The 26,176-nt window shown below is 47.4% G+C and overlaps 1 protein-coding gene across 3 annotated transcripts in view; it reads left to right on the forward strand.

The window, feature by feature from the left end:
• The window catches only part of COL4A1 (collagen type IV alpha 1 chain), a 141,439-nt gene extending 129,522 nt beyond the window's left edge, over positions 1-11,917 (forward strand). For all 3 annotated transcript variants that reach the window (XM_072782398.1, XM_072782397.1, XM_072782396.1), the window contains exons 47-52: positions 958-1,056; positions 2,004-2,216; positions 3,053-3,230; positions 7,080-7,194; positions 8,624-8,796; positions 10,558-11,917. In XM_072782398.1, the coding sequence (XP_072638499.1) occupies positions 958-1,056; positions 2,004-2,216; positions 3,053-3,230; positions 7,080-7,194; positions 8,624-8,796; positions 10,558-10,639 (860 nt within the window). In that variant the 3' untranslated portion in view covers positions 10,640-11,917. The remainder of the gene's footprint in view (positions 1-957; positions 1,057-2,003; positions 2,217-3,052; positions 3,231-7,079; positions 7,195-8,623; positions 8,797-10,557) is intronic.
• The last annotated feature ends 14,259 nt before the right edge of the window (positions 11,918-26,176 follow it).

Consider the following 26,176-nt stretch of genomic DNA (forward strand, 5'->3'; position numbering starts at 1 on the left):
AACTGTGAAGGGGAGGTGTGGGGGCTGGGGGACCCGCAGGCTCTCCTCCGCATGTGTGTGTCTCATAAGGGTCTCCGGGTAGGGACTGTACAGACACATATTGGAATAGGACTTTCTTGTTTTCCTTCAGTGGATATCAGAACCTAATGAAGTTTTTGAGGGAACTAAAGAGGCCAAAACAAAGTTCAGGAGAAGCTGGAGGAATGTGTGGTTCAGCACCTCTGTGCTCACTCAGGAAACCTGGGCTGCAGGCAGAGAGGCTGCTTTTTCCAGCAAGAAGATCAGGGTTGGGGGAGACAAGGGTCTAGAACTGTGAGAACGGACCCTGACAGCGGCCTAGGAGTCCCAGCCAGCTGACAGCGAGTGGCTCGTGCTTGTGCCCCGCGTCCCCGACACCTGACCCAGAACATCCTGCCTAGTTAGGCCGAACACTTCCTACTACAGGAGCCAGAGGGTGGGTGGAAGATAAAGGGGAAGGAAAGCTCTCCAGCTGAGAGGGGGCAGCCATGAAAATCTACCTTTAAACCACCTGCAAGTAAAGGATGCACCTGAAAACAAAAATCTATCCAAGCGGGTATACCCATTGCATGGGAATTACTTGAGACACAGATATGTGGCCTGGGGGAGATGCTCAAGAACACAAAGATGTGTCACAGCCTTAACCTCTCCCCCATGAAACCACCTCTTCCCAAACTGTGCACCACATAGTAGCAGCGAGCAGCCAGAGGACTTCAGATTGGATGGTGGAGCTCATGGCCGGAGGACGCCAATTGGGCTGAGGCCCTGGGTGGTGTAGACACGGCTTTGCGGGAGGGGCCCCTGGCTGCCGGGGAGAGTGCTGCTCACGGCCGCCTGTGGGGGTTGGGGGAGGCTAAGGACACATTCCAGAAGGGAAGGGAAAGATGTAGCCTGCTGCCTTCCAGGACCGGGTCTCGAGTTCCTTTCCCTTTCCTACAGGTGTGACGGGATCCGTGGGCTTACCTGGACCACCAGGTATTCCTGGTTTTGACGGTGCCCCTGGCCAGAAAGGAGAGACTGGACCCTTCGGCCCCCCTGGTAGGTTCACTGCGGCCCCCCGCCCCAGCCACCCTCCACCCCTCCTAAGGTTAGAAGCAGGGAAGCTCAGGTGTGCACAGATCTGCACAATGGAATTGGAAACGTTACTTGACAGGTTTCTAAACAAGTTTGTTGTTTGTTTGTTTTTCAAGAGGAAATAAGGTCTTACAGAGGAGCTAAAGGGTTGTCATCCTTTTTTCTGTGTGGAGAGATAGATGTCGATCCACCAGCACGGGGGTTTCCCAGATGTTGTTGAAAGAAGGCCAGCAGGGACGCCTGCAGTTTCCTCAGGGGGGAGCAGGCTGTAGCTACAGAAACTCCATCTGGGCAATAGACAAGTGGAAATAGATGGTAATGTCAGTGCTGACCACGAGGCCACTGTCCTGCACAGGACACAGTGGATCTGCTTCCCGAGGAAGCCAACACTCAGCTACCCCATCGTGACTGGGATGCTGCAAGCTGAGGGCATTGGCCAGTGGGGCCAGGGGTCCAGCCCAGCAAAAGGTCCTTGAGCAGCTCTGCAGGGAGCTTAGGGACCCAGGGGACAGAAGGACACAGTGCCAGCCCCAGGCCCTTACTGCCCTATTCCCATGTGCATTGCTGGGCTGCCGTGGGAGGGAAGCCAGCTTAAAAGGAAGGAGGTTTTGCTCTGATAATTTCTGTGATCCTTCTTCAGAGGAGCCCCAAAATGTTGTCTAAGTGACATGCATTGGGTCCTGGCATTTATTTTACTTACTCCTGTGTTCCTTTTCACATGTTACTCTTACCCATTGGACTCCATTTTCTGAGCATCTGCTTTGCACCCAGCACTGTCTATAGAACATCTCGGGTGGTCTGTAGAAAGGAGAAACTGGGGCAGCATGGAGGTGGTTGTACTTAGGCCTCCTTGAAGCCTCTCAGGGGTGCCTGCTCGTAGCCAGAGAAGCTCATTGCTCTCTCTCTTCCAGGTCCAAGAGGGTTTCCAGGCCCGCCAGGCCCTGATGGGTTGCCAGGATCCATGGGTCCCCCGGGCACCCCATCTGTGGACCATGGCTTCCTCGTGACTAGGCACAGTCAAACAACAGACGACCCACAGTGTCCACCTGGGACCAAAATTCTTTACCACGGGTACTCCTTGCTCTACGTGCAAGGCAACGAACGGGCCCATGGCCAGGACTTGGGTGAGAATGGTGGGGACAAGGGTGTTCATCTGACGTAGAGTCATGGCATGCCCAGGTGTCCTGTGCTTCAGGGCATCACAAAGATGCAGTTAGTGGCATGGGGCCTGATTCTGTTTCCCTCCTTCCATACAAAACAAACCACCAGTTCAGCAGCTACCACGTTACAAAGGGAAGCCAAGCAAATGTAAAGGCTGAGTCTTTGAACCTTTTAAATTAATGCAGCTTTCCATTTCTTCTTCAGATTATCATGTAGGTCAAGATTTCTGGAGCACATACTTCACATTTAGTGTTGAGAGTCTTAAAATAGGGTAGCTTTGCTGGTGCCCATTCTAAAAAATGTGCATGTTCCCCCGCCCAGAACTGCTCTGCACACCCCAAGCCCCATCCCTCTTGTTCGTTTCACTCAGAAGGCTGCCCATTGGCTGTCACTTCTCTAGTCCCCTCTGGACACCCTTCCCCAAGTTAGGTTTAATGACACACACACCTCTGACTTCTATGGAGTTCCGAAACAAGCAGCCCTGTAAAGAGAACCTACATTTTTGGCAAAACTGTTGTCGAAGGCATCATCGAGGTTGTTACTGTCCATCGAACAAGGAGCCACCTGTTAAATTTCTTTTGGAATTCCGGTTTATAAAAAGATTTCTCTCCTTTAATTAAAATATCGTACATAATACTTTAATCTAATGCTCATTTACAATCACCTTAGTCTGTGTGTGTATTTACTTCCTCCTGTTTACAATTTAAAACACTGTCATTTCCATTGTGATGGTTACGTTGCACGTAGTTGGACTGATGATAAAGCCAGCCCTTGATGCTGTCTCTCCCCATGGCTCTAGGCACGGCGGGGAGCTGTCTGCGAAAGTTCAGTACGATGCCCTTCCTTTTCTGCAACATCAACAACGTGTGTAACTTCGCCTCCCGAAACGACTACTCCTACTGGCTATCCACGCCGGAGCCCATGCCCATGTCCATGGCGCCCATCGCCGGGGACAACATCAGGCCATTTATTAGCAGGTGAGTCCGAGTGGCTTTAGGATTGGAGAAGGAAAACCACTCGTACACTAGGCAGAGATTGTTTCTGGTTTTTTAAAAATTTTCCCCCAAAAACGTTCGACCCACTGCCGTTCAGTGTATTGATTGTGAAATCAGATCTATAACACAAGTCAGCCATAAAAGCATCTGATATAAGAGTTAGCTCTCCTCTTCAAAATGATGTTGTGCTGCCTTGGAGAGGCGATGCCCAGCTTTGGGGGAGAATTCCTGTTCCGTGCAAGGCAAAGGGGTGGCCACCTTTCCTCCCTCGAAGTGATGCCCCTGGAGTCCTCGGCAGCCACAGAAACAGCACTCTCAACTTTGTCTTGTTAAATAATTGTCTCTTTAAGGAGCCTTTTCAGGTTTTTTTCTTCTGAATTGCCCCAACCCCGTAAAATCAAAAAAATTTTTTTTGTTATTTTTAATTGTGGTAAAAGAGACACCATGTGAAATTAATGCACAGTTCAGTGGCATTAACCATTTCTTAATGCACAGTTCAGTGGCATTCAGTGCAGGAACTCCGATATGGGTGTGAGGTGTCTATGTAATACCACAGACACACTGTGTATCTGTCGTTTATACCCAGGAAGATCATACAGCTTCATTGTATACGTACAGATGTGTACGTATTAAGGTTCTTTCAGATCCTTCCACCCCACCAGCTTTTGCTCCCTTAGGGTGAATTCCCACTGACAATTTATTTGTTTGACTGAGCAGCTTCCCAGTTACGTGCTTTCCACACTAATTAATGTCTGGAGTAGGTTTTCGGGTGTCCCAGAGTCTGCCTGGTAGGAAATAAGGTGGGAAATGGAAGTTATTATGACTGAGAAGTACATGATCATCCTATTTTTGCTTCATCCCTTCTAATTAAAAGCTGACTCCTTAGCTCTAAGCAGAAGTCATAGAAAAGTGGCAAAGGTTTGACTCCATCTGACTAAGAAGCTATTCTCTAGTTTTATTTTGTAACAAATTAAGATAATAAAGGATGAGCAGAGTGACTAGGCAAGATAGTTTTGCCCCAGGACAGTGAGAGTAAGGACTAACCTTATTATTAGCCTTTCTACATTCCCTCTAAAGAACCAAGCAGCTTTTGACCAGGAAGAAAGATATGCCAAGGTCCTGTGTTCAGAGGAAGAGTGAGCAGGAAGTGTGCTGGAGCCGGTCCTGGGAGCCCCGAGGCCAGTTTGGGTCTTGGCGGAGGACAGGCCCTTCTGGCTCCTCTGGCTCTGCAAGGGCATGTGGGGGCAACAGGTCCTGGCAGATGACGATCTGGGGGAGCTGGACCACAGGCGAGGACCCGGGGGCAGAAGGGCCGAAGATGCCCTACGAGATTAGGAAAACCATAGGTTTTTGAATGACTTACATTAAAATATCTCCTGATAGCTTTCTTTGATTTTTCTTTTGAGCTGTAAGAAAGCTCCCTTTATGGGTCTTAAAATGGGAAAAATGGTTCACTACACTTTTGAGTGGCACCTTTCAAAACGGACGGTTGTGCACATGTGCCACTGAGTGTCTGTGACTTGCTCTGCTGAGACCGTCCTCGTGCAGAACCTTGCCGCCTGCACCAGGAGGAAAACTAACCACCTTTGTGTTTTTATTTAGCTTGCCTTGGATCACAGGTAGAAAACGATTATTCATGTTTGTTTGTTATTTACCTCCTTGATAAAACTGACCTCTGACCTTGATTTGGTTGAGGGAGGGGCTGTGGCGTGCGTTTGCAGTATTCCCAAGTCACGTCCACGAGAAGCGCGTGTCTGAGATTTGCTGTTCCCTGCGGACCCCTTACTGACTCTCAGGAAGACCCCCACCCGGAAGCATGAACTTCGTAAATGTCAGCATCATGCATTTCAGCTTCTTACACCTGTTAGGGAACCCACAGCAGCTCAGTGCGGGGGGGACGTTACCAGTCATGCCCTCGAGCCGCTGCCCCCGAAGCCCACCCTGTTTCTCTTTCCCTTTGTTTTTTTTTTTAATAATAAATTTATTTTTTATTGGTGTTCAATTTGCCAGCATACAGAATAACACCCAGTGCTCATCCCCGTCAAGTGCCCCCCTCAGTGCCCGCCACCCAGTCACCCCCACCCTCCGCCCTCCTCCCCTTCCATCACCCCTAGTTCGTTTCCCAGAGTTAGGAGAAGAAATGGGTAGGAAATATCAGAAAGGGAGACAGAACATGGAAGACTCTCCTTCCCTTTGGAATGGTGCTGCCCACTTCTGGTCTCTGAGCCCGTGGTTTCCATGGTTACTGTCACTGAGAGGTTGCCCGAGGTCTCAGGACTTTGGGCTTACTTTGGGGGGAGCTCCTAAAGCTCTTTTAGAAAGAGTTAATAACACAAAATCCTTTCGTGTTAAGCAGAAAAGCTGGCAACTTCTCTCCCTTTGTCCTGAGAACAGAACAGACATTTCTGGCTCCCCGCACACATGAGTCATCGCGAGCCGCTGATTGTTTAATTGTCCTGGTGGCACGGCCTCTGCCGGGAGAGCAAGGGAGCTGCGCTCTAGCCCTGGCTCTCACACGCCCCTCTGTGGCCTCAGCCTTTTCAGGAATAACACGGGGGAATGGACTGTCTGAATTTCAAGGCACCCTCCAGCTCTTCCTGTTGTGACTCTGTTCTCTTGTCCATCTGCCCGGATGGTGCCAGGATCCCCTCCTCGATGAGCCGCCCAGCCCAGAGAGAGCTTGACACCAAGCTCGGTCCGCCACACTCTATTTCTGGCTTCTGTGTCTGGCAGAGAGATGGTAGCAGATGTATAAGGCCAATTTCAGTAACTGTTGTTTAACTGAGCCTTTTAATTCATCTGCACTTGTGCGAATAAAATAGAAAATTGCGTGCACACACGCACACACACACATCCATGGAAAATCGAATGACTAATTTAGGCCTCTACCCCCTCTCCATCCATTTTCATGCAAATGTTCCAGCATAACTAGGTGTAATTATTAACACCATTTATAGTCATTTATCAGCATTGCTAACACTCTGTTAGTTTTGTGACTTGAATGTAATTACGTGACTACGGGTGTTTTAACTTTTTTTTTCTCTCACAAAACGTTATCTTGCCCCCGAAGAGTTTCCTAACCTGGGCAGGTCTGAGTCAGGAGAGCCTGTGTTGCTTTACTTTTGGGTTCCTGGGTGCCGTGCCAGTGGCCAGGTGTCAGCCAGTCGAGCTCAGAAGCACCTGTCCAGGAGCAGGTTCCAGGGGAGGCGCTCCAGCTGCAGTGTCCCAGCCCGGGGCAGGGTCTCCCCGCTGCTCTGCTGGCTGTGAGGCTGGAAGGAGTCCGAAGCTCCCGGGGCTCCCAGATCCAGGATGCCTGGATCCAGCCTCAGATGCAGGATTTATCAGTGACTCTGTCACCGTGGACTTCTGCTGAAGGTGATTCTCAGCTGACTTCTGGAAGTGGTAGCACTTGAGTTTCACCAACTCTTGTGTCTGAAGTGTTCATTGTGCTTGCCGAAATCCATGCTCACTTTTGAAAAATTGAAGAACACTGGAATGTGCAAAGGAGAAAATACAAGTCGGCGGCCCCCAGTCCTTTTGGGAGATGGCCACTTTACAGCCTGGCCTTCAGATGTCCCCCATCCCACAAACCAGGTGGTTAAACACCTGTTGGGTGTGGATGTTCTAGCAACAGGAGGGGCTTGTAAAACCAGTGAGGGCTCCACACTGCAGAGTCTGAGCTTTGGGCACGTTTGCCATGTCATCAGCATGAAGCTGGATCAGAGAGTATGAGCCAAGAGGCTGGGTGAGAGCACAGGGAAGAGACTTCGTCCTGCGTCGTCCCCACAGTCCCCGCGGCCGTGCTCAGGCTCTGTGCTCTGTGCCTTCCAGGTGCGCGGTGTGTGAGGCGCCAGCCATGGTGATGGCTGTGCACAGCCAGACCATTCAGATCCCGCAGTGCCCTAGCGGCTGGTCCTCCCTCTGGATCGGCTACTCCTTCGTGATGGTGAGCATTTTGGGAAACCCCCTCCTTCCCAGCAAAGCCGCCCACTAATAACCCCGCCTCCTCCCTCTGCAGCCCTATCCTCAGTCCTCAGGCTTGGCTAGTCCAGTCCAGAGCCTCCCCTGTGGCCTGGCCTGCCCTGCTGCGGACAGCAGGCATCCCAGCGCCTGGCCAGAGCTGTCTCCTGCCTCTTGAGTGGCTACTCTAGGACCAGGTGGTGGAGACACCACAATGAGTGTCTCCCCAGGAGGAAAGGAGACAGTACACAGCCTGCACACGCCTGAAGCAGAAGCAGTGGAGTGCGAGGGGCATTGGGGGCGGGGGGGCAAACCTTTCAAGCAGGGGGATACTGCTTCCCTGTCATTGGGCTGGCCTGATCACCAGTCCCTGATGTACCACCCCTGAAACACCAGTCTGACTTTATTGCACCATTTAAAGTAGTGGTTGCATGTACAAAAGCTCTGAACCCATAAGGTCAGCTTGTAGCAGACCCCCTTCCCACCCCCCCTCCCCCGGCCATACATGGCCCCTGAGGCTCCTTTTGCCTCTCCACAAGCCCCACCAAAATAGTGGTGTTTGAGAAAACCAGTTCTCTATCCTTTCCCAGCCATTGAGGGCCTGTGAGGAAGTGCAGGGGCTCTGGCCTGGGTGCTTTGCCTTGAAACCGGAACCGTGGTCAGACCCAGAATGTTGTAGCATCCTTCAGTCCTCAGGTGGGAATGGAGGGTGTTAGCTTAGTCCTCAGAGCTTTGTGGCTCTGAAATGTTCTTGTCTGAAACAACAGTCATGGCGGGTTTGGGGATGTCTTATCTCATTTTGGGTCGTTCATCTGACAGGCCTGGTTTCAGAGCACAGGTCGCTCCTGCTCGAACCCATTAGACACAAGTGCTTTTTAACAGTTACAATAGCTGTTACTCTTTTCTTTCTCTTATTTAAATTTTCTCTTTTCAAAGAAGAGCAGGAGATGATTGTTCTGTACCTTAGAAAAGGACACTTAGCATCTAATGCAGCAAATACAGGGTTTTAATTATTCTGTATACCTTTGATTAGAAAGTGTGCTTTCACATGTATTGGTTCCAAAAATCGTTTACACATTTTGGCTCTTTCTTCCGTCCCAGGTTAGAGGAGGTTTCAGTGTTTCAAACCTAATAAATAGTAAGGACAGCATTTCTTTAAATCCTAATGAACCTGGGCTGGCTGCGTCCTGTTAGGGGAGGAGCAGCGGTGGAGTCCTGGCTCTGGGTCACGGTGTTCCGCGCAGGAACCGCCTGTGGGCAGAGGGCAGTGTGGGCACGGGTGTGTTTTACGATGACCCGTGCGAGGCTTCACTGCGGTTGGGGATGGGGGGCACCCTGGCTCCTCCCCGGGCGTCGTGAGGCCCCGTGTGGCTGGCAGGCAGGGGCCTGACTCCCGGCTCACGGCCACCCCACAGCACACCAGCGCCGGCGCCGAAGGTTCTGGCCAAGCCCTTGCGTCTCCTGGGTCTTGCCTGGAAGAGTTTCGAAGTGCGCCATTCATCGAGTGCCACGGCCGTGGGACCTGCAACTACTACGCCAATGCTTACAGCTTCTGGCTCGCCACTATCGAGAGAAGCGAGATGTTCAAGTAAGTCGGGGCCCCTGTGCAGCTTCAGGACACATGTCCCCTCTCCTACGGAGCCTTAAAGAGGGTTGTCAACCAGTAATTAGGAATGCGCCTTCCACCAGCAGCAGAGAGTATTCGCTTCTGTTCTGCGCACAGGAGCCCAGATGCACATCTAGGGCAGAGCCTAGGTGACAGATTCCCTTCTTTCATTGGCGAGAGGGTTGTGAATCCATTGCAGGGGGATTCACCAGAGTGTAGCTGGAGCCCTTGGCCTCTTCAAACAGAGCGTTTAAAAATACGCTTTTACCAGTGAGTGAGCAAGGAAAGAGCCACGTTTGCTCCCCTGGCAGCTGTCATGCTGACTCTAGTGTGTGTGTTGGCCGAGCTCTGGGGGATGTAAGCAGACTGTTTGGTAGACTCATGCTAATAAAAACTAATTTCAGCCCAAGCGCTCTGAATGCGACAGGGGAGACTTTCCTTTTCTTTCCCATTACGGTTGCACTTTGCCGCCGAGACAATGGCCCTGAGGGCTGCTGAGCTTGCTGAAGGCAGAGCGGAGCCCAGCGCCCACCGTGGGGGTGGATGGAGCACCCACACACCTCCTGTCCGTGCAGCCCTGCTGGGGCAGGTGCAGGGACCCTGAAATAAGGACTGCTGCCCCCTGGAAACACTCCTCTCTGTCTGCCTTTTCAGAGAGAATGTTGTGGAACTCTTCTGTGAGCCTGACTCTTCCTAAGTTAGGTCATAAAAGGCAAAGCAAGAGTGTCTCTACTTGTAATATTTTAAGCACCAAAAAAGTACCAGGTGCCTAGTCAGTAGCTCACACGAGACTTTTCAGGCAACTGGAAGGTCGACATCAACTCTCGGGATAGCGCTTAGACATCAGCTACCTAATTGAGCACTTGGCGGGTGTATCAGGTCCTGGGGCTTCTGTTATAGGGTTCATAATGGGTTGTTGTTGTTTTTTGGTTTTATTTTTTTTGGAATCAGCAGCCTGGCACAATGAACTAAAGATTAGATGAGATCCCAATAATTTAAATAATTAATTTGGGGGCAATAAGATTTTCACAGAAGTTGCAAATAAGCAGCCTTAATTTTAGGACAAGTTACTTTTATTAAATGGCTGCTTTAATTTTATTAGAATCAGACTTCAGCTCTCTCACAGTCAAATTCAGGTAGATCAAGGGTAGTATCCCTAGGATCAAGGGAGCATTTGGGACACTAAACGTCTTTCCCTCTGGCCTCCAGTCAGATTACCTGCATAGAATCCAGCAAAAGCTTATATAAGTATTTGAAGGTCTAGTTAATTATTCCAGATTCATTGCTCATCACACCATTCAGCCAGTATTTCATGAGCACTTAGTCTGTGTGTGAAGGGTCACAGAGGAGAGTAGCTTCTTCCCCCGGAGGAGTTTATGATGTGGTTGAGGAGAGAGGATGGAGGGGGAAGTCACAGCCCAAGGAGGCAGGGGCACAGTGGGAGTGGCTCAGAGTGGCTCAGACTTTGGATGGAGCAGATGTGGGGTGGCTGTATCTGTGCCCTCCCTGGCATGCACAACGGCTGCCTCCAGCCTCACAGTCTGGATGGGGTAGGGTGGGGCAGAGGGCACACGTGATTGTTGATCACTGTGAGGGCAGGTGACACCCAGCATGCTGTCTGCTGCTCGTCACCGGCTTGCCCCCCGACCCCAGCCCCTGGGAGATCTCTGGGAGATGGGGGGGCCCCAGGAACTCCCCTGCCTTGCTGAGCTGTGGGGGTGACGGCTGGTTTCTGCCCTGTAGGAAGCCCACGCCATCCACCTTGAAGGCAGGAGAGCTACGCACACACGTCAGTCGCTGCCAAGTCTGTATGAGAAGAACGTAATGAAACCCGGCCCTCAGCTAACGATCAACATGGTGCTACTCCCTCCTCTTCCCCTTCTTTTTTTTAACAGCAACGAACCCTAGAAATATATCCTGTGTACCTCACTGTCCAGTATGAAAACCGTAAAGTGCCTTATAGGAATTTGCGTAACTAACATACCCTGCTTCGGTGGCCTCTACTTGCTGAAGGAGAAACAAAGACCATGATAAGCTGTCATAGTGACATACCAAATGGCACTTTTGATGAAATAAAAGTGTAAGTCTGTTCTACAATCCGGTGCGCTGATGTGTAAAGTGAGAACTCCATCAGAAAACCAAAGGGTGCTAGGAGGTGTGCGGGGCCTTCCATTCTGTGCGGATGCCCGTTTTCACTCTTGTATTATAACAGGTGCATTTTCAACTCCCAGTCGGGATGTTTGTTTGTGTCACTGTCGAGCTGGGTCTGTACAAACAGCGGTCATGTAACAGCAGTGTTTCGGACCTGCCCACGGCACGGCGGGCTCAGCGGCTGTATCTTCCAACCCCCAAATATAAATTTAGGTCTTTCTGCTCTGTGTGGTACTATGCAGCTGCTTTTGCAGAAATCACGAATTTCCTGTGGAATAAAGATGGTCCAAAAGTAGGCAGAAATTAAATATATATATATTTTAGTAATTTATATAGATGTCAGCAATTAGGCAGGTCAAGTTTTCGTTTCATTTCCACTGTTAAAATAAAGCTTACATAGTTTCTTCCTTGAAAAGACTGTGTTGTCCTTTCACATAGATTTTTAAACACACGGGTGTTGAATGGAAACATCTGTTCTTACTGTTCACCTCCAAACCAAAACTCGTGTATCGCCAAAGCCAAACCCGGGTTCATGAGCGTGTCTATTACCATGAAACATGTATTTTGAGCTTTTTGTTTTTATACTGTATTAAATATCTTCAGGGTTTTAAACACTAATCACAACTGAATGACTTGACTTCAAAAACCAGCAACCGTAAAAGGCCTTCGTTTTATTCGTATTCCTCATTCTGCAGCCTGATGTGGAAAACAGCTCTGTAGAATCTTAGTGTCAGTATCCCAGTGGAAGCTCCTTTGAGGGGCTTCCTCATTTTGGCAAGCGCTGTGCAAACGTCAGCAGGGAACGGATGGATTGACCACTATGCCTGAAATGACATTTCACCAAAAGTCTCCAAAACGTTTCTAAGACTACTAAGGCCTTTTATGTAATTTCCTTAAATGTGTATTTCTTAAAAATTCAAATTTGTAATAAAATTATTTGTATAAAAATTAAGCTTTTATTAATTTGTTGCCAGTATTGCCACAGAAACATTAAAAGTCACTGCACAGGCCTATGATAAATTGGTAAGCCGTGCCTACCTTAGATTATATATATTTTGCAGTTCTTCCAAATGACAGCCAGACTGGTCATAATTTACAGAAACTACTGCAAAAAAGAATGATTGGTCTTCTTCTTCTGCCCTTCTTCCCTCCCTCCCCTCTGTCCATCCAGGCAACCATCATCCATCGTCCATCCATCATGCATCCATCCATCACCCATGCATCCATTGTATGTAGACCAAGGATTTGCCACTTTTCAAATCCTGGTTGGATATAAGATAATTAGAGATGAACGACATAGATAAACAGAGGTGAACAACATATATATCCAGCTATATTCAAAGCATATTCAGGGGCACCTGGGTGGCTCAGTTGGTTAAGTGTCTACCTTCAGCTCAGGTCATGATTCCAGGGTCCTGGAATGGGGCCCCGCATTGGAGGTCCCTGCTCAGCGGGGAGCCTTTTTCTCCCTCTACCTCTGCACCTCCCCCCCAACTCATATTCTCTCTCTCTCTCTCAAATAAATAAATATAATATTATGAATGAATAAATAAATAAATAAATCAAAGCAGACTCAATGGGGTGTTGGAAGTTAGAACCGAGATGATGGCTATGGGATGGATAGGTGTTAGGTGGAGCTTTGGATTCCAAGTATTACGTGGCAGATTCTTTTTCTCTGGTGCTCGAAGTTTCAGTTTACACTTGATCAAGACATTATCCCTGGGGAATGAGTGTGACCCTGCGTATTGAGGAAAAAGATCTAAATATTGCAATGTTCTTGGTTATCACACCTGACAGAGCTGTAGTGGAATGGAGTGGGACAGTGGATGAACATGACCTCACGTGCTTGATCAGGAAACCTCACTTAAGGTCTAGTTTTGGTCACTCCCACCCATCTGTGATGAAACAGGAAAAGGGTTCATTTGCTTTCGTTAATATATAGGAGGGGACAGGAGAGAACACTGAATCATCAGGCTTGGCTCCTACTGTGAAGTCACAGATACGGAGCACCTCCATATGGAAGCCATTTGGGAGCATTTTGTTTCTATGTATAAAACTAATTTATTATAAGTCATTAGTTACTAGATACAGGTTGGTGTACCTAGGAAAGCGCAAAGAAGGTGATGACACCTTGAATCCCAACCTTTAGATCCTGTGCATTTTATATCTGTAATTCCGAGAGCAGGTTTTATGTTTAATTTTTTTAATTCTCCTACAGTAAAATTGACTTATGTTGATGGACACTACTATGAATTGTAACATGTATAGGTTCATGTAAGCATAATCAGAATCTGTTCACACTGAAATGCCCCCCTCGAGCTCTTGCCCTGTGGAAGCCTGACCACCGAACTCCATCACTATGACTTGTCTCTTCAAGAACGGAATAACAGAGTGTGTAACCTTTGAGACCATCCTCCATTCAATTTGATGCATTTGACAGTCCTCCAAAAATATTGTGGCATCTGTGGTTTATTCCCTTTTATTGCTGAGTGAGATTTTTTGTTTTTTGTTTTTTTAGATTTTATTTGAGAAAGAAAGAGCATGAGTCAAAGGGGAGGGGCAGAGGGAGAGGGAGAAGCAGCCCCCCCCTCCCGAGGAGGGAGCCTAACGGTGGGGTTCGATCCCAGGACCCTGAGATCATGACCTTAGCCAAAGGTAGATACTTGACTGAGCCACCCAGGTGCCCCACTGAGTGGAATTATATAAATGTGCCGCGCATTGTCTATTTACCTGTCAAAGGACATTTGGGATCTTTCCAGTTTTTGGTGATTATGAATGTTTATTCATGTTCAGGTTTTCATGTGAACATAAGTCTTTATTTCTTCAGGGTAAATACTCAGGACTAGGATTGCCAGGTCACAGGGTAATTGTATGTTTGACAGTATGTAAACTGCCAGACTGTTTTCCAGAGGGGCTGTACCATTTTATATTTACTCCAGCAATGTACGAGAGCTCCAATTGCACCACATTCTTCCCGATGTTTGGGATTGTCAGTATTTTTTTGCTAGTCATTGTAACATGTAGTGGCATTTAGCCATGCTTTCAATTTGCATTTCCCAAATGGCCAAGGATGTTGACGATCTCCATGAATTTTTTTGGCCATCAACACTTCCTCTTCTTTGAAGTATCTATGAAGCTTTGCTCATTTAAAAAATTGTTTCTCTTCCTACTGTTGAGTTTTGAAAATTCTTTGATATTCTGCTTACAAGTCCTCTGCTAGATCAGTGATTTGCAGATTCATTCTCTTAACAGTATCTTTCACAGAGTAAGAGTTTTTCATTTTGGTGGTGTCCAGTTTATCAATATCTTTTCTGCAGGACATGCTTTTGGTATTATGTTTAAGAACTTTTTGATTACCCCTCGGTCACTAAGATTTTCTCCTGTTTTCTTCTAAAAGCTTTATGGTTTTACTGAGTATATTTAGATCTGTGATCCATTTTCAAATGTCTTTAATTGATGAAATTCACGTAACTTAAAACTCACCACCAGTCAACAATTCAATGGCAGTTAGTACATTTACGATGGGAATTTACTACATCCATTTCCCAAACTGGGTGTATTTTCATCATCTCAAATCCAGAGCCCATTCAGCAATGATTCCCAACCCCTGTCAATCCCCAGTCTGTTTTTTGATTATGGATTTTCCTACTCTGGGCAATTCAGTGTGTGACTGCTGTGTCCGACTTCTTTCCCCTGGCCTAATGTTTCTGACGTTCATCCACACCGTAGTACATGGCAGTACTTCATTCATCTTTATGGCTGAAAAATTTCCATTGGATGGATATACACAGTTTACCCATTCATCCAGTGCTGGGTGTGGACTGTTGGGACCTTCTGGCTATTGTGAATAGTGCTGCTCTGAACGTGTGTGCATGTGTATTAAATCCTTGTTCTCAGATCTTTGGAGTATGTATTGAGGAGTGGAATTGGCGAATCCTATGGTTACTCTATGTTTAACTTTTTGAGGAGACTTCAGATTATTTCCGCAGAAGCTGGACAATTCATTCTCCACCCCCACCAACAATATGCCACAGCACCAGTTTTTTGCATCCTCACCAACCCTTACTATTTTCTGGTGTTTGGTTATAACCCTACTCCCGGGTGTGAGGTGGTTCTCACTGTGGTTTTGATTCGCATTTCCCTAATCCTTAATCATATTGAGCATCTTTTCATGTGCTTATTGGCCACGTATTTATCTTCTTTGAAGAGTTTCAGGTTCTGTGTCCACTGGAAAAAAAATTTTTTTTCGTAAGCGTTCTTTATTCTGTATACTACACCCTTCTCACAGACATGATTTGCAAATATATTCTTCGATCCTGTGGGTTGTATTTTTACTTTCTTGATAATGTCCTTTGATGCACAAAATTTTGCAATTTTGATTAAGTACAATTTATCTATTTTTCTTTTGTCACTCATGCTTATATCAAAGAATGAATTGCCAAATCCAAGGCTGTGAACATTTACCTGTATGTTCTTCTGTGTTTTATGATTTTAGCTCTTATATTAGGTCATTGGTCCACTTTGAGTTGATTTTTGTATATGGCATGAGATTGGGGACCAACTTCACTCTTTTGCTTGTGTATATCCTGTTGTCTTACACCATTTATTAAAGAAATGATATTTTTCCCATTGGATAGTCTTGACACTTTGCCAAAAATCAGCTGGCCATAGATACATGTGTTCTATGATCCATTTTGACTAGTTTTTTAAGTGAATGTAAGTTTTAGATTAAGGTTTATTATTTTGTGTACAGGTATCCAATTGTTTAGTTATTGAAAATGGCTACCACTTCTTCACTTAATTGATTTTACATCTTTGTCAAAACTAATGGCCAATGCTCTGTGTGGGTCTATTTCTTGGACTCTAGTTTGTTTCATTAATCTCTGTGACGCCCTTCACCAAGGCAGTGATTGATTAAGCTTTAATTGATTAAATTTAGCTTTAAAGTAAAGCTTGATTAATTTAGTTTTAAAGTAAGTCTTTACATTGGTTGGTGTGATTCCTCTACTTTGTGCTTCCTTTTCAAAATTGTATTAGCAATTCTAATTTCTTTGCTTTCCTATATACATTTGAGATTTGGCTATGGAAAAATCCTTCTGGGAATTTGATCGGAATTTTATTAAATCTATTCATCAGAATTGTCAATTTGACTGAATCTTACATTTCAACAACATGGTATGTCTTCCCGTTGATTTAGATCTTCTTTGGTATTTTAATTATCATTTCATAGTTTTAAGCATACAGACCGTACATTTTAGTTAGATTTATACTTGAATGTATATTTTTTAAGAGCCATTGTAAGTAGAATTATTTTAAAATTTTTTATTTCCAATTGTACATATATAGTATGTAGAAATACGATTGTTTTTTTGTGTGTATATTGATTTGGATCCCGTGACATTCCCAAGTTTAATTTATAGTTCCAGGAGGATTTTTTGGTAGCTTTATTAGGGTTTTCTACATAGACAATCATGTTCCCTATGAATAGGGACAGTTCTGTTCTTTCCTTTCCCTACTCTAGTGCCCATTTTGTTTTTTGCCTTGCTTTTTTGCACTGGCTAGCACTTCTAGTCCAATGTTGGATAGGAATGGTAAGCACGGACATATTTCCCATGTTTTTGATCCTAAGGAAAAAGCATTTAGTCTTTTACCATCAAGTTTGATGTTAACTGTAGGTTTTTATATAGATGCCTTTATACTTCAGAGTTTTTATCATAAGTGGATGTTAAATTTTGTCAAAGTCTTTTCCTGCATCAACTGTTATGGTTATGAGAGGTTTCTTCTTTAGACTGTTAATATTGTAGACAACAGTGATGATCAAAAGTTGGGCCAGTCTTACATTTCCAGGATACAGCACACTGGTCATGGTATAATAAATCCTCAGCCACTTGAATCATTACTTCCCTATAAATAATGTGTTGTTCTCTGGCTACTTTTAAGATTTCTCATTGTCTTCAATTTTCATATTATTGATTATGACATGTCTGGTCATGAACTGGATTCTCAGAACCTTTTGAACCTGTGGATTTATGTATTTCTCCTATGGGAAATATTGATATATTTGGCAAGACATTGATCTGGTCAGGTTCAAGACTCCAGGTCCCAGCTTAGCTCCCATGGTCTGTGGTTCCAGGTCAGATCTGTTTCTGCAGTGCCACTTGGATCTCTCCCACGTCAGGGCCACCCTGTGCCTCTTGGGGTGTGAGTGGTATGGTCGGTCCTCAATGTCGTTGGCATGCTCCTTGGAGTCAGAGCTTTGTCTGCACAGAACCAAGACAAGTCTAAGCATTTATACACTACTTTGCAGGCTTCTTGTCAAGGCCTATCCTCCATGTAATCTCCCCATTATTTTCCAGTTTTTGGAGTTTCCTCTTTTTGATTGTCTAAAAAATCATGGTCTTTACTTATGTCACTCTCTGCACTCTTTCTGTGACTGCAGCCACACCTGGACAGGAGGACAGGAGCAAAGGAGAAATATAGTAAACTCCCCCACCGGTTTGGTGGTATGTCTAAACCCAGTGGTATGTCTAAACCCAGTATGAAGAAAACCCGGTTTTCTTCACCAGTCTGTCTGCTACTATTCCTCTGATAGCTGCTCCATGGTGGGAGAGACAGGCCAGGGTGCGCTTACTCAATCTCACCTGGTACCAGTACCAATGTGATCACAGTTTAGAAGCGTAGAGTACTAGTTTTGATGGTGGTGAGTATGATGGTGATGCACAGAAGAGGAACAAATGATTGGACTTTGCTTGACTTTAACATTTTTTCACTCTTGTTTCTAGCGCTCGAATGTGTTGTAATTCATTGGTTTAGTTGATGATTACACAGGAGCTTTTCTTTGTTAATAGATATGTGCTAGCTCTTCCCAAACACTTTTTTGGTTATAAGTTACTGTGCTGTCAATAATATCCACTGGCTTGGGGCACCGGGTGGCTCAGTGGTTGAACGTCTGCCCTTGGCTCAGGGCATGATCCCAAGGTCCTGGGATTGAGTCCTGCATCGGGCTCCCTGCAGGGAACCTGCTTCTCCCTCTGCCTATGTCTCTGCCTCTCTGTGTGTCTCTCATGAATAAATAAATAAATAAAATCTTTAAAAAATAGTACCCATTGGCTTATGCTCATTTTGGGACCATTATCTTCATAAGAGACCTCTTGTGTCCTAGGGCTCAGATGGTGGGTCTGTCTCTGATAATCTGTATTTGATCCAAAGGTCATTCTATTGTACTCATGGAACTAGACAGATGTGAATTCAGATTCTGACCCTGCCACTTACAAACTCACAACCTTGGGCAAGATATATAATCTCACAGAGATCTGCATAACCTAAGTCATTTTTATGTTGCAGTTCTTTTGAACCAGAATCCTAGGCTGGGAGGAATTTATAGGAAAAGGAAAAACCTGTTTTGCTGCATCCATCCATTCATCCATCCACCCATCTTTCCACTTCTCCATCATTCATATACTGTGCTTCCTGTTTCCCAGCTACCGGGTTAGGAATAGGATAAATAGAAATGAACAATATCAACCTCTTAAGAACTCTTCTGTTAAAAAATCATTCTGGGAGACACCTGTAACTTTTCAGGTATGTAAAATGAGGTTATAGATCTGAAAACCACAGTCATGCAAAAGATGAGTGTGGGATGAGGGTCAGACGACAAGTGGGCATCATGAGAGTTGCCTACTTGAGAATGTGCCCTTGAAGGTGAAATGAGAGATGAGAGTAAATGAGAAATGTGTCCAGGGAAGTGCAGAGGCAAGATCTTCACTCATCCAGTCCCTGAGCGAGGCCAGGCACAGAGTCACAGCACACCCTCCTGCCTCGAGGAGTGCAGGCTGGAGACAATTTCCTCCCTCTATCTGTGTCTTCCACCCACATTTTTGTCTAAATCATTTTGAGGACCTTCTCCTTTCAGTATCATTTCCACTTGGATGACGGTCTTCCCTAAACTTAATCCCCACAATGCAAAAAGCCCTTAGTTTCATTAGATCTAAGATGATCACTCAGCAGAATGAAAAGGTGCCTCCTGGAGCCACTTTTAGATATCTAGGATTTTGTGAACATCCTCCTACCTTTTATGGGTAGGACCCAGCCAGCCTCTCCAACCTTTGTTATTCTAGATCGGAGATGTCTTCAAGTCATATTTTAAGAAGTGCTTTGTCCTTCCCACCATGTGAGTTATGTCTGTCTCATTTCACTTTGTCCTCTGTAGGCTTCACAAATGGAAATGATGTGTCCCATGGAGGTAACCAAGCAAACGTTTATTAAGCACCCCTACTCTTCAGGTCCTCTCCTGAGCCCCAGAGGAGACAAAACAGTAAAACCTATCTCCTCTTACAAATTCAGATCACCTGGAAGGGAAGCCCTGGATGCAGGAAATAGTCAATAATTAGGGCCCTGAAGGATGACAAGTTGGCAGTGAGCTTCCAGACTTCGAGCCCCTCCTCTCTCACTTGCAAACCACATGTGCATCTCTCATGCCAGAGATAGGAGAGTAACTCTTAAAGATATAGAGGGAAAAATATTTTTGCAAGCCTATTCAGTAACTTCTGGAATATACATTTTTCTGTTTATGCTCCATCTTTCTTGGGGCTGCCTGAAAGGGCTTTCTCCTCCTGTCCTGCCAAGTCCTCTCCCAGCTCTCTGGATATAGGAACAGAGATGGTCCATTGCTGCATTTAAAGCTTTGCATTTATTACCCACCATCCAGCCAGTTCTTCTCAGAACACGTTTTGAAACGATTCTGATTCCAGTACCCTTTCCTCCTGTGTCCATTACCGAACTGTCTCTGTGTTGTGCTTACACTTTGGCACTGGGTGGGGACACCTGGCTGTAGAGGTAGGACGGGGAGGGGACACCCCTGGGTTCCTCCCTGGGCACTGCTCCGAGGACACAGACATGGCCTCAAGGGCATTGTTTCCGTGCTATTCAGCTATTTCACATTTATTTGTAATTTATTAGTCAAAAACTTATCATTTTCTCTCCAGGCTAAAAATGAAGCTTTGGAATCAGGGAAACAAACTAGCCAAGTTTTACAGATAAATGTGCTTGAGGAGCTCAGTGGATGCTGGAGGGAGGCTTGTCCCCGCAGTGGTGGGGCTCCCGGGGGCCACCTGACCAGCAGCACCCATGCCTGCGGGCTGGAGGCAGGGCTGGAGGGCTGACGCAGCCCTCCCAGAGCTGGCTTGCAGCATCCCTGCAGGAGGGCTTGGCCGCCCCTCCCTCCTGCCCCAGCATGCGTGCTGGGTGCCGGGAAAGGTTGGTCCTGGCACTTCTGAATCGTCCCCACGCTCCGTGTGGGGAGTGTTTCCTGTCATTAACGCCCTATTTGTACTTCCTGAGCTCCCGTCCCCTTTCCTGGCCCGAAATAGCTGCGCGCTCCCAGGACCTCGCCTCCGGCTGCCGCAGCATCTGGCCTCCCTCCTGCCCGCCCCAGCCACCAGGAGCCGCGCTGAGTCACCGAGAACCTGAGTCACCCAGCCACTGTCAGGAAATGCCTTTTCTAGCCTTCTGTTTAAAGCAGAGCAGCAGGTGACTTCCGAGATCCAGATCCGAGATTCCATTCTGCATTTTATCAATCCTTTCCAGCCCCGGCCCCCCGCCTCCCCACCACCCCCCAGTCCTTGCTTGCTTTCAGCAGAAAACTCTCCCACATGATTTCCTGTCCTTGCCGCTTGGGGAAGGTTTCACACAAGAGATGCCCAGGCACTCTGCCTCCAGGGATATTTATTTCTCTGATGCAAATGAGAAATTGCTGCAGACTGCTCTGGAAGTGCCTCTGCTGGCCTGTTCAGTGAATGGTATGTGTGCACATCAGATCTCTTCTGATGCAGGGGAGATTTCCAGAACAGACTGCAGATGGCACTCGACCCTCCGATTCCTGAGCTCCTCAGGCAGGAAGGGTTTGCTACCCTCGGTGGCGGCACTGTGCCTTTTCATGCAGCATTTAACGAGGTGACTTGGAAGCAAATCGCTAGATGCCAACTAGACTCCATGGCCAAGTCCGTTCATTTTTTTTTAATGCAACTGAATAAGAAAGTGGATGGAGAATGATTCCAATTATTCAGCATGAAGTCTCTTACCAGAGTTTGTGAGGATCATTTGGAATAGTGAAAATGTAGTGAAAACACCCATCTTTAAAGAATCACGACTGGGCGTTGCTCGCACTGCGGGTATCTGTTGATGCGTGACTTCTTTCCTCGGTACTTAAAGAACTGCCGCTCCTGATGCCTACGTCTTCCTGCTGTCACTGCCCCAGGCTGTCTCTGTGCTCCTACCTGTAGGAGCGACAGGGGCCGGCCCTGCCACGCGGCAGGTGAAGTTCTTGGAGGGCTTTCCTAAGGCTGGAGCATCGTGGGGAAAAGCATTGCCTCCAGGAGCAGCGTGGCAAAAGGCTCCTCCTCTGAGCTGCTGGGAGCCTGAGCTGCAGCAGCAGGATGCGGAGGGAGTGGGACCTTCCCTGCCACCGTCCGTAGGAACCAGGACCCACCAAGGAAAGAGGCATCCAGCGTCACGTATTCTGAAAGTGGCTGCCAACAATCAGGGGGGCAGAAGCCCATCCAGCTGAAACAGCCCAGCTCCCTCAGCCCTCCCCTGCTGCACCCCTACCCTGACACCTGCAGGCCCCCCTTCCAGGAGGAGGGGAGGAGGAGAGCCAAAGGAGTGTGAGCCATCAGTCTGAGGGGTGGTGCTCTGCTTTGCCCTCATCTCAGTGAGGCCTGCCCCTCAAGCCTGGATGCCAAGGGCCCTTTCCAGACTTGATAGATGCCCCCCAGAGGTAGAGCATGGCATCTCATGCCATGGTTGGGAGAGGAGGCACTGTGGGGCTTGGGGCAGGAGCAGCAGGATGCGACAGTTGTGCCTGGAGGTGTGAGCTCCATCTAGGGGACTGAGGGGGAAGGGCTGGTTTGAGTTTTTTTGGATCTTTCCAGCCAGAGCTGGCTTTCCGGGTTGAGAACAGAGGGGTATGGAAACTCATTCACGGGCCCTTTGGCAGCCCACCTGGGGGCCTTAGAAGGCTCAGAGCACAAGCAGGGCTGAGTGGGAGGCTCTGGCCCCATCCCTGAGACCTAGGACCAGGACAGAGAAGGGAAGACCCTGTCTGCGGCCCTTCACGTGCTCCCAGACCCATTCTCATTTGTTGTTTGCTCTGTGCTATGGACCTTGGGTGCCTCAACGACGTCCATAGAACTCTTCCCAGGAGAAATGGTTTATTCAAAAAATGTATATAGCAGAATACGTAGAGAGCATTATACAGAAACTTACTAATTAAATGAATTTATCAAAAGATTTAAAAAAATTAATATAGTAACACACATATGTTTTTTAAAGATTTATTTATTTATCTGAGAAAGAGAGAGAGAGCTGGGGGATGGGCAGAGGGACAGAGAGAGGGACAAGGAGATGCCCCGCTGAGTGCAGAGCCAGATGTGGGGCTCCATCCCAGAACCCTGACATCATGACCCTAGCCAAAATCAAGAGTCGGAGGCCTAACTGACAGAGCCCCCCAGGCACCCCATGTACTGCTTTGTAAATACATGAGATAAACAATCTAGAGGCTGGTATAATCACATCTTAAAGTACGGATGAACACAAGTGATGTTTGTTAATGTCTAACGTTATCGTACTGGAGCGTGATAATATCCATTTTTACTTTTGCTGAGCAAATCACAGATTCCCTCATCCTGTAGTGGTTTGTGGACAGTAGTCATAACTGGGAGAAAGGCTATGTTTCAAGGAGAGATTGGTAAAAAACAAATGCGTGCTTATTTTCCTCTCTAAGTTCATGAATTCTGAATTCCATGGAGCCAGATGGAAGGAAGGACGGCCACCCTGTCCCGGGCCACAGAGCAGGTGGGCAACTGTACAGCCAGTGTTTATCCTCCAGGACAGACTTCCCTTTGTCACTGGAGGGAGCATGAAGGTCCCATGTCAGGCCAAGTTACTATGGAGGGACAGGTCACCTCACCCAGGCACCGTTTGGACCATCTGGAGGAAATAGAACACTTCTCAAGTATGTTCTCTGTAGAGTCCACTGTGAAATACTGGACTTTTATTTCATTGTGAATTTCTTTGTTGTGCATTGTGTCCAAGAGGAATGTACAGGCTTTGAGACGAGACTGCCTGGGTTCAGATTCTCGAACATCACTCCGCACCCCAGCTTGTTTCCTGATCTGCAGGGAAGTTGGCTGATCGGTGTGAAGAGCTTAGAACGGAATGTGGCCTGTGGCAGATGCTCGGACATCTCCTGGGTCTTTCCTTTGTGCTTCCCCGGGTGGTACCCGATCCTCACCTCTCATCCATCTGTGGGTTTAAAGAATCAAAACGATCCTAGGCCTTTCCAGCACATTCCATGATCCATTTCTCTTCACTCAGCAGTTGCTAACAAACTGGCTATAAATAGAAATGCGTGTGCGTGCAGTCCTCTCACTGCCGTGTGAGCCCCGGATGGCTCACATGACACAGTGTCCCAGGGAGGCCAGCCTTTGTCACCACAAAGTAACCTCCTACAGGCCGGCAGACACCATCATGTATCTAATACATTCTGTAGGATAAGGCATGCTTTATCAGGTAGGACTGGGAGCTGAGTGTGCTACGATTCAAACATAATCAGCACAGCAACCACCCATTCTAAATCCCTTAATGTCCTGCTTTATAATATCAGATTTATAGGAAAATGACAATAAACTTTCATGGTCTTTCAATTTTCCCAATTGTCTTAGATGAATTGTGCTAAAGGACATCCCTCTTAAAATACAAAGGCCCGCGTGCTTGCTGGTCTGTTCACACTCCCTCTGGTGTTCATGCAAGAGCACAGTGATGGCAAATACAGACACATCTACCTCTGGTATAAGACCCTCACCGAATATAGAACCGTTCGTTCTGTTTCAGGTCCCTTTAGTTGTTTCAATGATAGACCCTCCTGTCCCACGTTGGTGTTTCCCTCCATCTTTCCCAATGGGACAGTCGTATTAACCGAACACAATTGTATAGGAAAAGGGGTTTTTTGCTTCTGAAAAATTGAAAAGGCAATTCCAGATAGTCTGCTTTTCAATCATCTCGAAACTCATTTGGGAAGTAAGACCCACCCTTCCTGACCTCCCAAATCCAACCACAGCTCATGACCCGTGCTCGTGCCCCCTGCGCCCTGCACTCTCATGGGAAATGAAGAGGCAAATTCTGTGTATAGAGTTTCATGGCCCTCTTCAGACTTTGCGTCTGTCACCTGACCTTTCTGTTGTGCCCCATCACCAAGAAAAGCGTGGGAGGGATATGTGTATCTGTTAGCAGTGGCCGAATAACAGAGCACTCCCAACATGACTTCTTTTATTTATTTATTTATTTATTTATTTATTTATTTATTTATTTATTTATTTATGATAGTCACAGAGAGAGAGAGAGAGGCAGAGACATAGGCAGAGGGAGAAGCAGGCTCCATGCACCGGGAGCCCGATGTGGGATTCGATCCCGGGTCTCCAGGATCGTGCCCTGGGCCAAAGGCAGGCGCTAAACTGCTGCGCCACCCAGGGATCCCCCAACATGACTTCTGCCCACATATTGGCTAGCGCATTGTGGGGGGCAGGCAGTTTAGGCTGGGCTCCCTCATGTGGCTCCTTCACGCATCTGCAGCCAGCAGTGTTGCCTGGGGTTGGAGGCATGGGTCACTCGTCATCCTGAAGGTTCCCCTTGGCATGTTCATGTGGCACAGTCAGAGCTCCCCGGGGCCCCAGTAGACGGAGGCCCCAGTGCACGAGGACTTTGTGAGCCTCTGCTGATGCTGTACGTGCTGATTGTTCTACACTATTTGTGTCCCCCCGAAATCTGTATGTTGGAACCAAACTGCAGTCACCCACTCCTGGCGGTGTTAGGAGGCAGAGCCTTGGGGAGGTGCTTAGGTCATGAGCATGGAGCCCTCAGGACTGGGGGCAGTGCCTTAGCAGCAGCGGAGCTGCCTCACGCCTCCCACTGTGTGACTGCTCCATTAGAAGCGCTGAACGGACCAGGAAGAGGCCCTCGCCAACACCGGAGCTGCTGCCATCTTGATCCTGGACTTCCGGCCTCCAGAACTGTGAGAACTACACGTTTCCTGTTTATAAGCCAACCTATGGTGGTTTGGAACAGCTACCAGGGAGGAGGGGGTGTGGTGTCACACAGCGAGGGGGTGAGTGTGGGTGCAGAAAGGTGTGTGGGCATTTTTGCCATAGATTCTTCCATTGTATGATGTCAAAGATGGATGGTAGAATCCTAACAGAGAAATCGGGTTATAGGATCCTCATCTTTTTACAGTCTTACTGTAAATACTTTAAGTTTCTGGACATAAAACCAAACTCTTATTCCCCAGGAGTTTTCCCCATTATTTAAAATTCTTTTTTTGGCTAGTTTTCTCTCTGACTCCCCTCTTCTTTACTAACAAATTATTGAACTTTTAAAAACATAAAGAAGAAATGAGGCATTCCCATGGAATTCTGGGAAGGCAGGGTTCTTGGTCATCAGGGCCCATGTCAAAGGGATCAGTTACATGTGTGCTGCTGGGTTTCTCATCATCATGGCATCTGCTTAAAAAGCCATCTTGCCATGAGCTTGCAAACAGGAAAAGAAGAGGCACAGTAGGATCTGCCATCTCCACTGAAGGCACTTCCCCTTCTGGCTGCTGGGCAGACTCATGGCTTTCAAGTTTTTGCATGGACGTGGCCGTGGTCAGGAGGTGGCCCCACTGCAGGCTGGCTCCCCCAGGGCCCTGCTGCTCCAGTGGGAAGTGTGCATGCATGAGCCTGGGGTCTCTGGAATGGGGGACTGGGGGTGGCCCCTTCAGGAAGTTCCTGTACACTTCCCAGCTAGGTGTCCAGCCCTCCTCACAGATGAGCCGCATGTATCGCTCTTTTTCTGAATGGAGGGCTCATTTTTAGAAAAGCAAAGCAATTGAGCAAAGGGGTGACACCCACTGTGAGTGAACTCTTACCAAGCACAGAGTCTGGAAGGCAGATGAGCAATATCAAGAGGGTCATGCCAGCAGTGGGACGGAGGGGACTCGCTTCTGGGTCCTGATTGGCAGGATTGTGGCTATAAGTGGGGGTCCCTCTGTGCCCCACTCCTGTCTGTACCTCTGTGATTAGCAACCTGCCCGCTGTCGGGGGCCCTGTGCAGTCCTGCCCCAGGTGATGGCTCGGCAACCTGTTCCATGAGGCCCCAAGGGGACACCCCTTTGCCTGTCCCT

The sequence above is a fragment of the Canis lupus genome, chromosome 17, assembly GCF_048164855.1.
Source record: "Canis lupus baileyi chromosome 17, mCanLup2.hap1, whole genome shotgun sequence".
NCBI classification, from domain to species: Eukaryota; Metazoa; Chordata; class Mammalia; order Carnivora; family Canidae; genus Canis; species Canis lupus.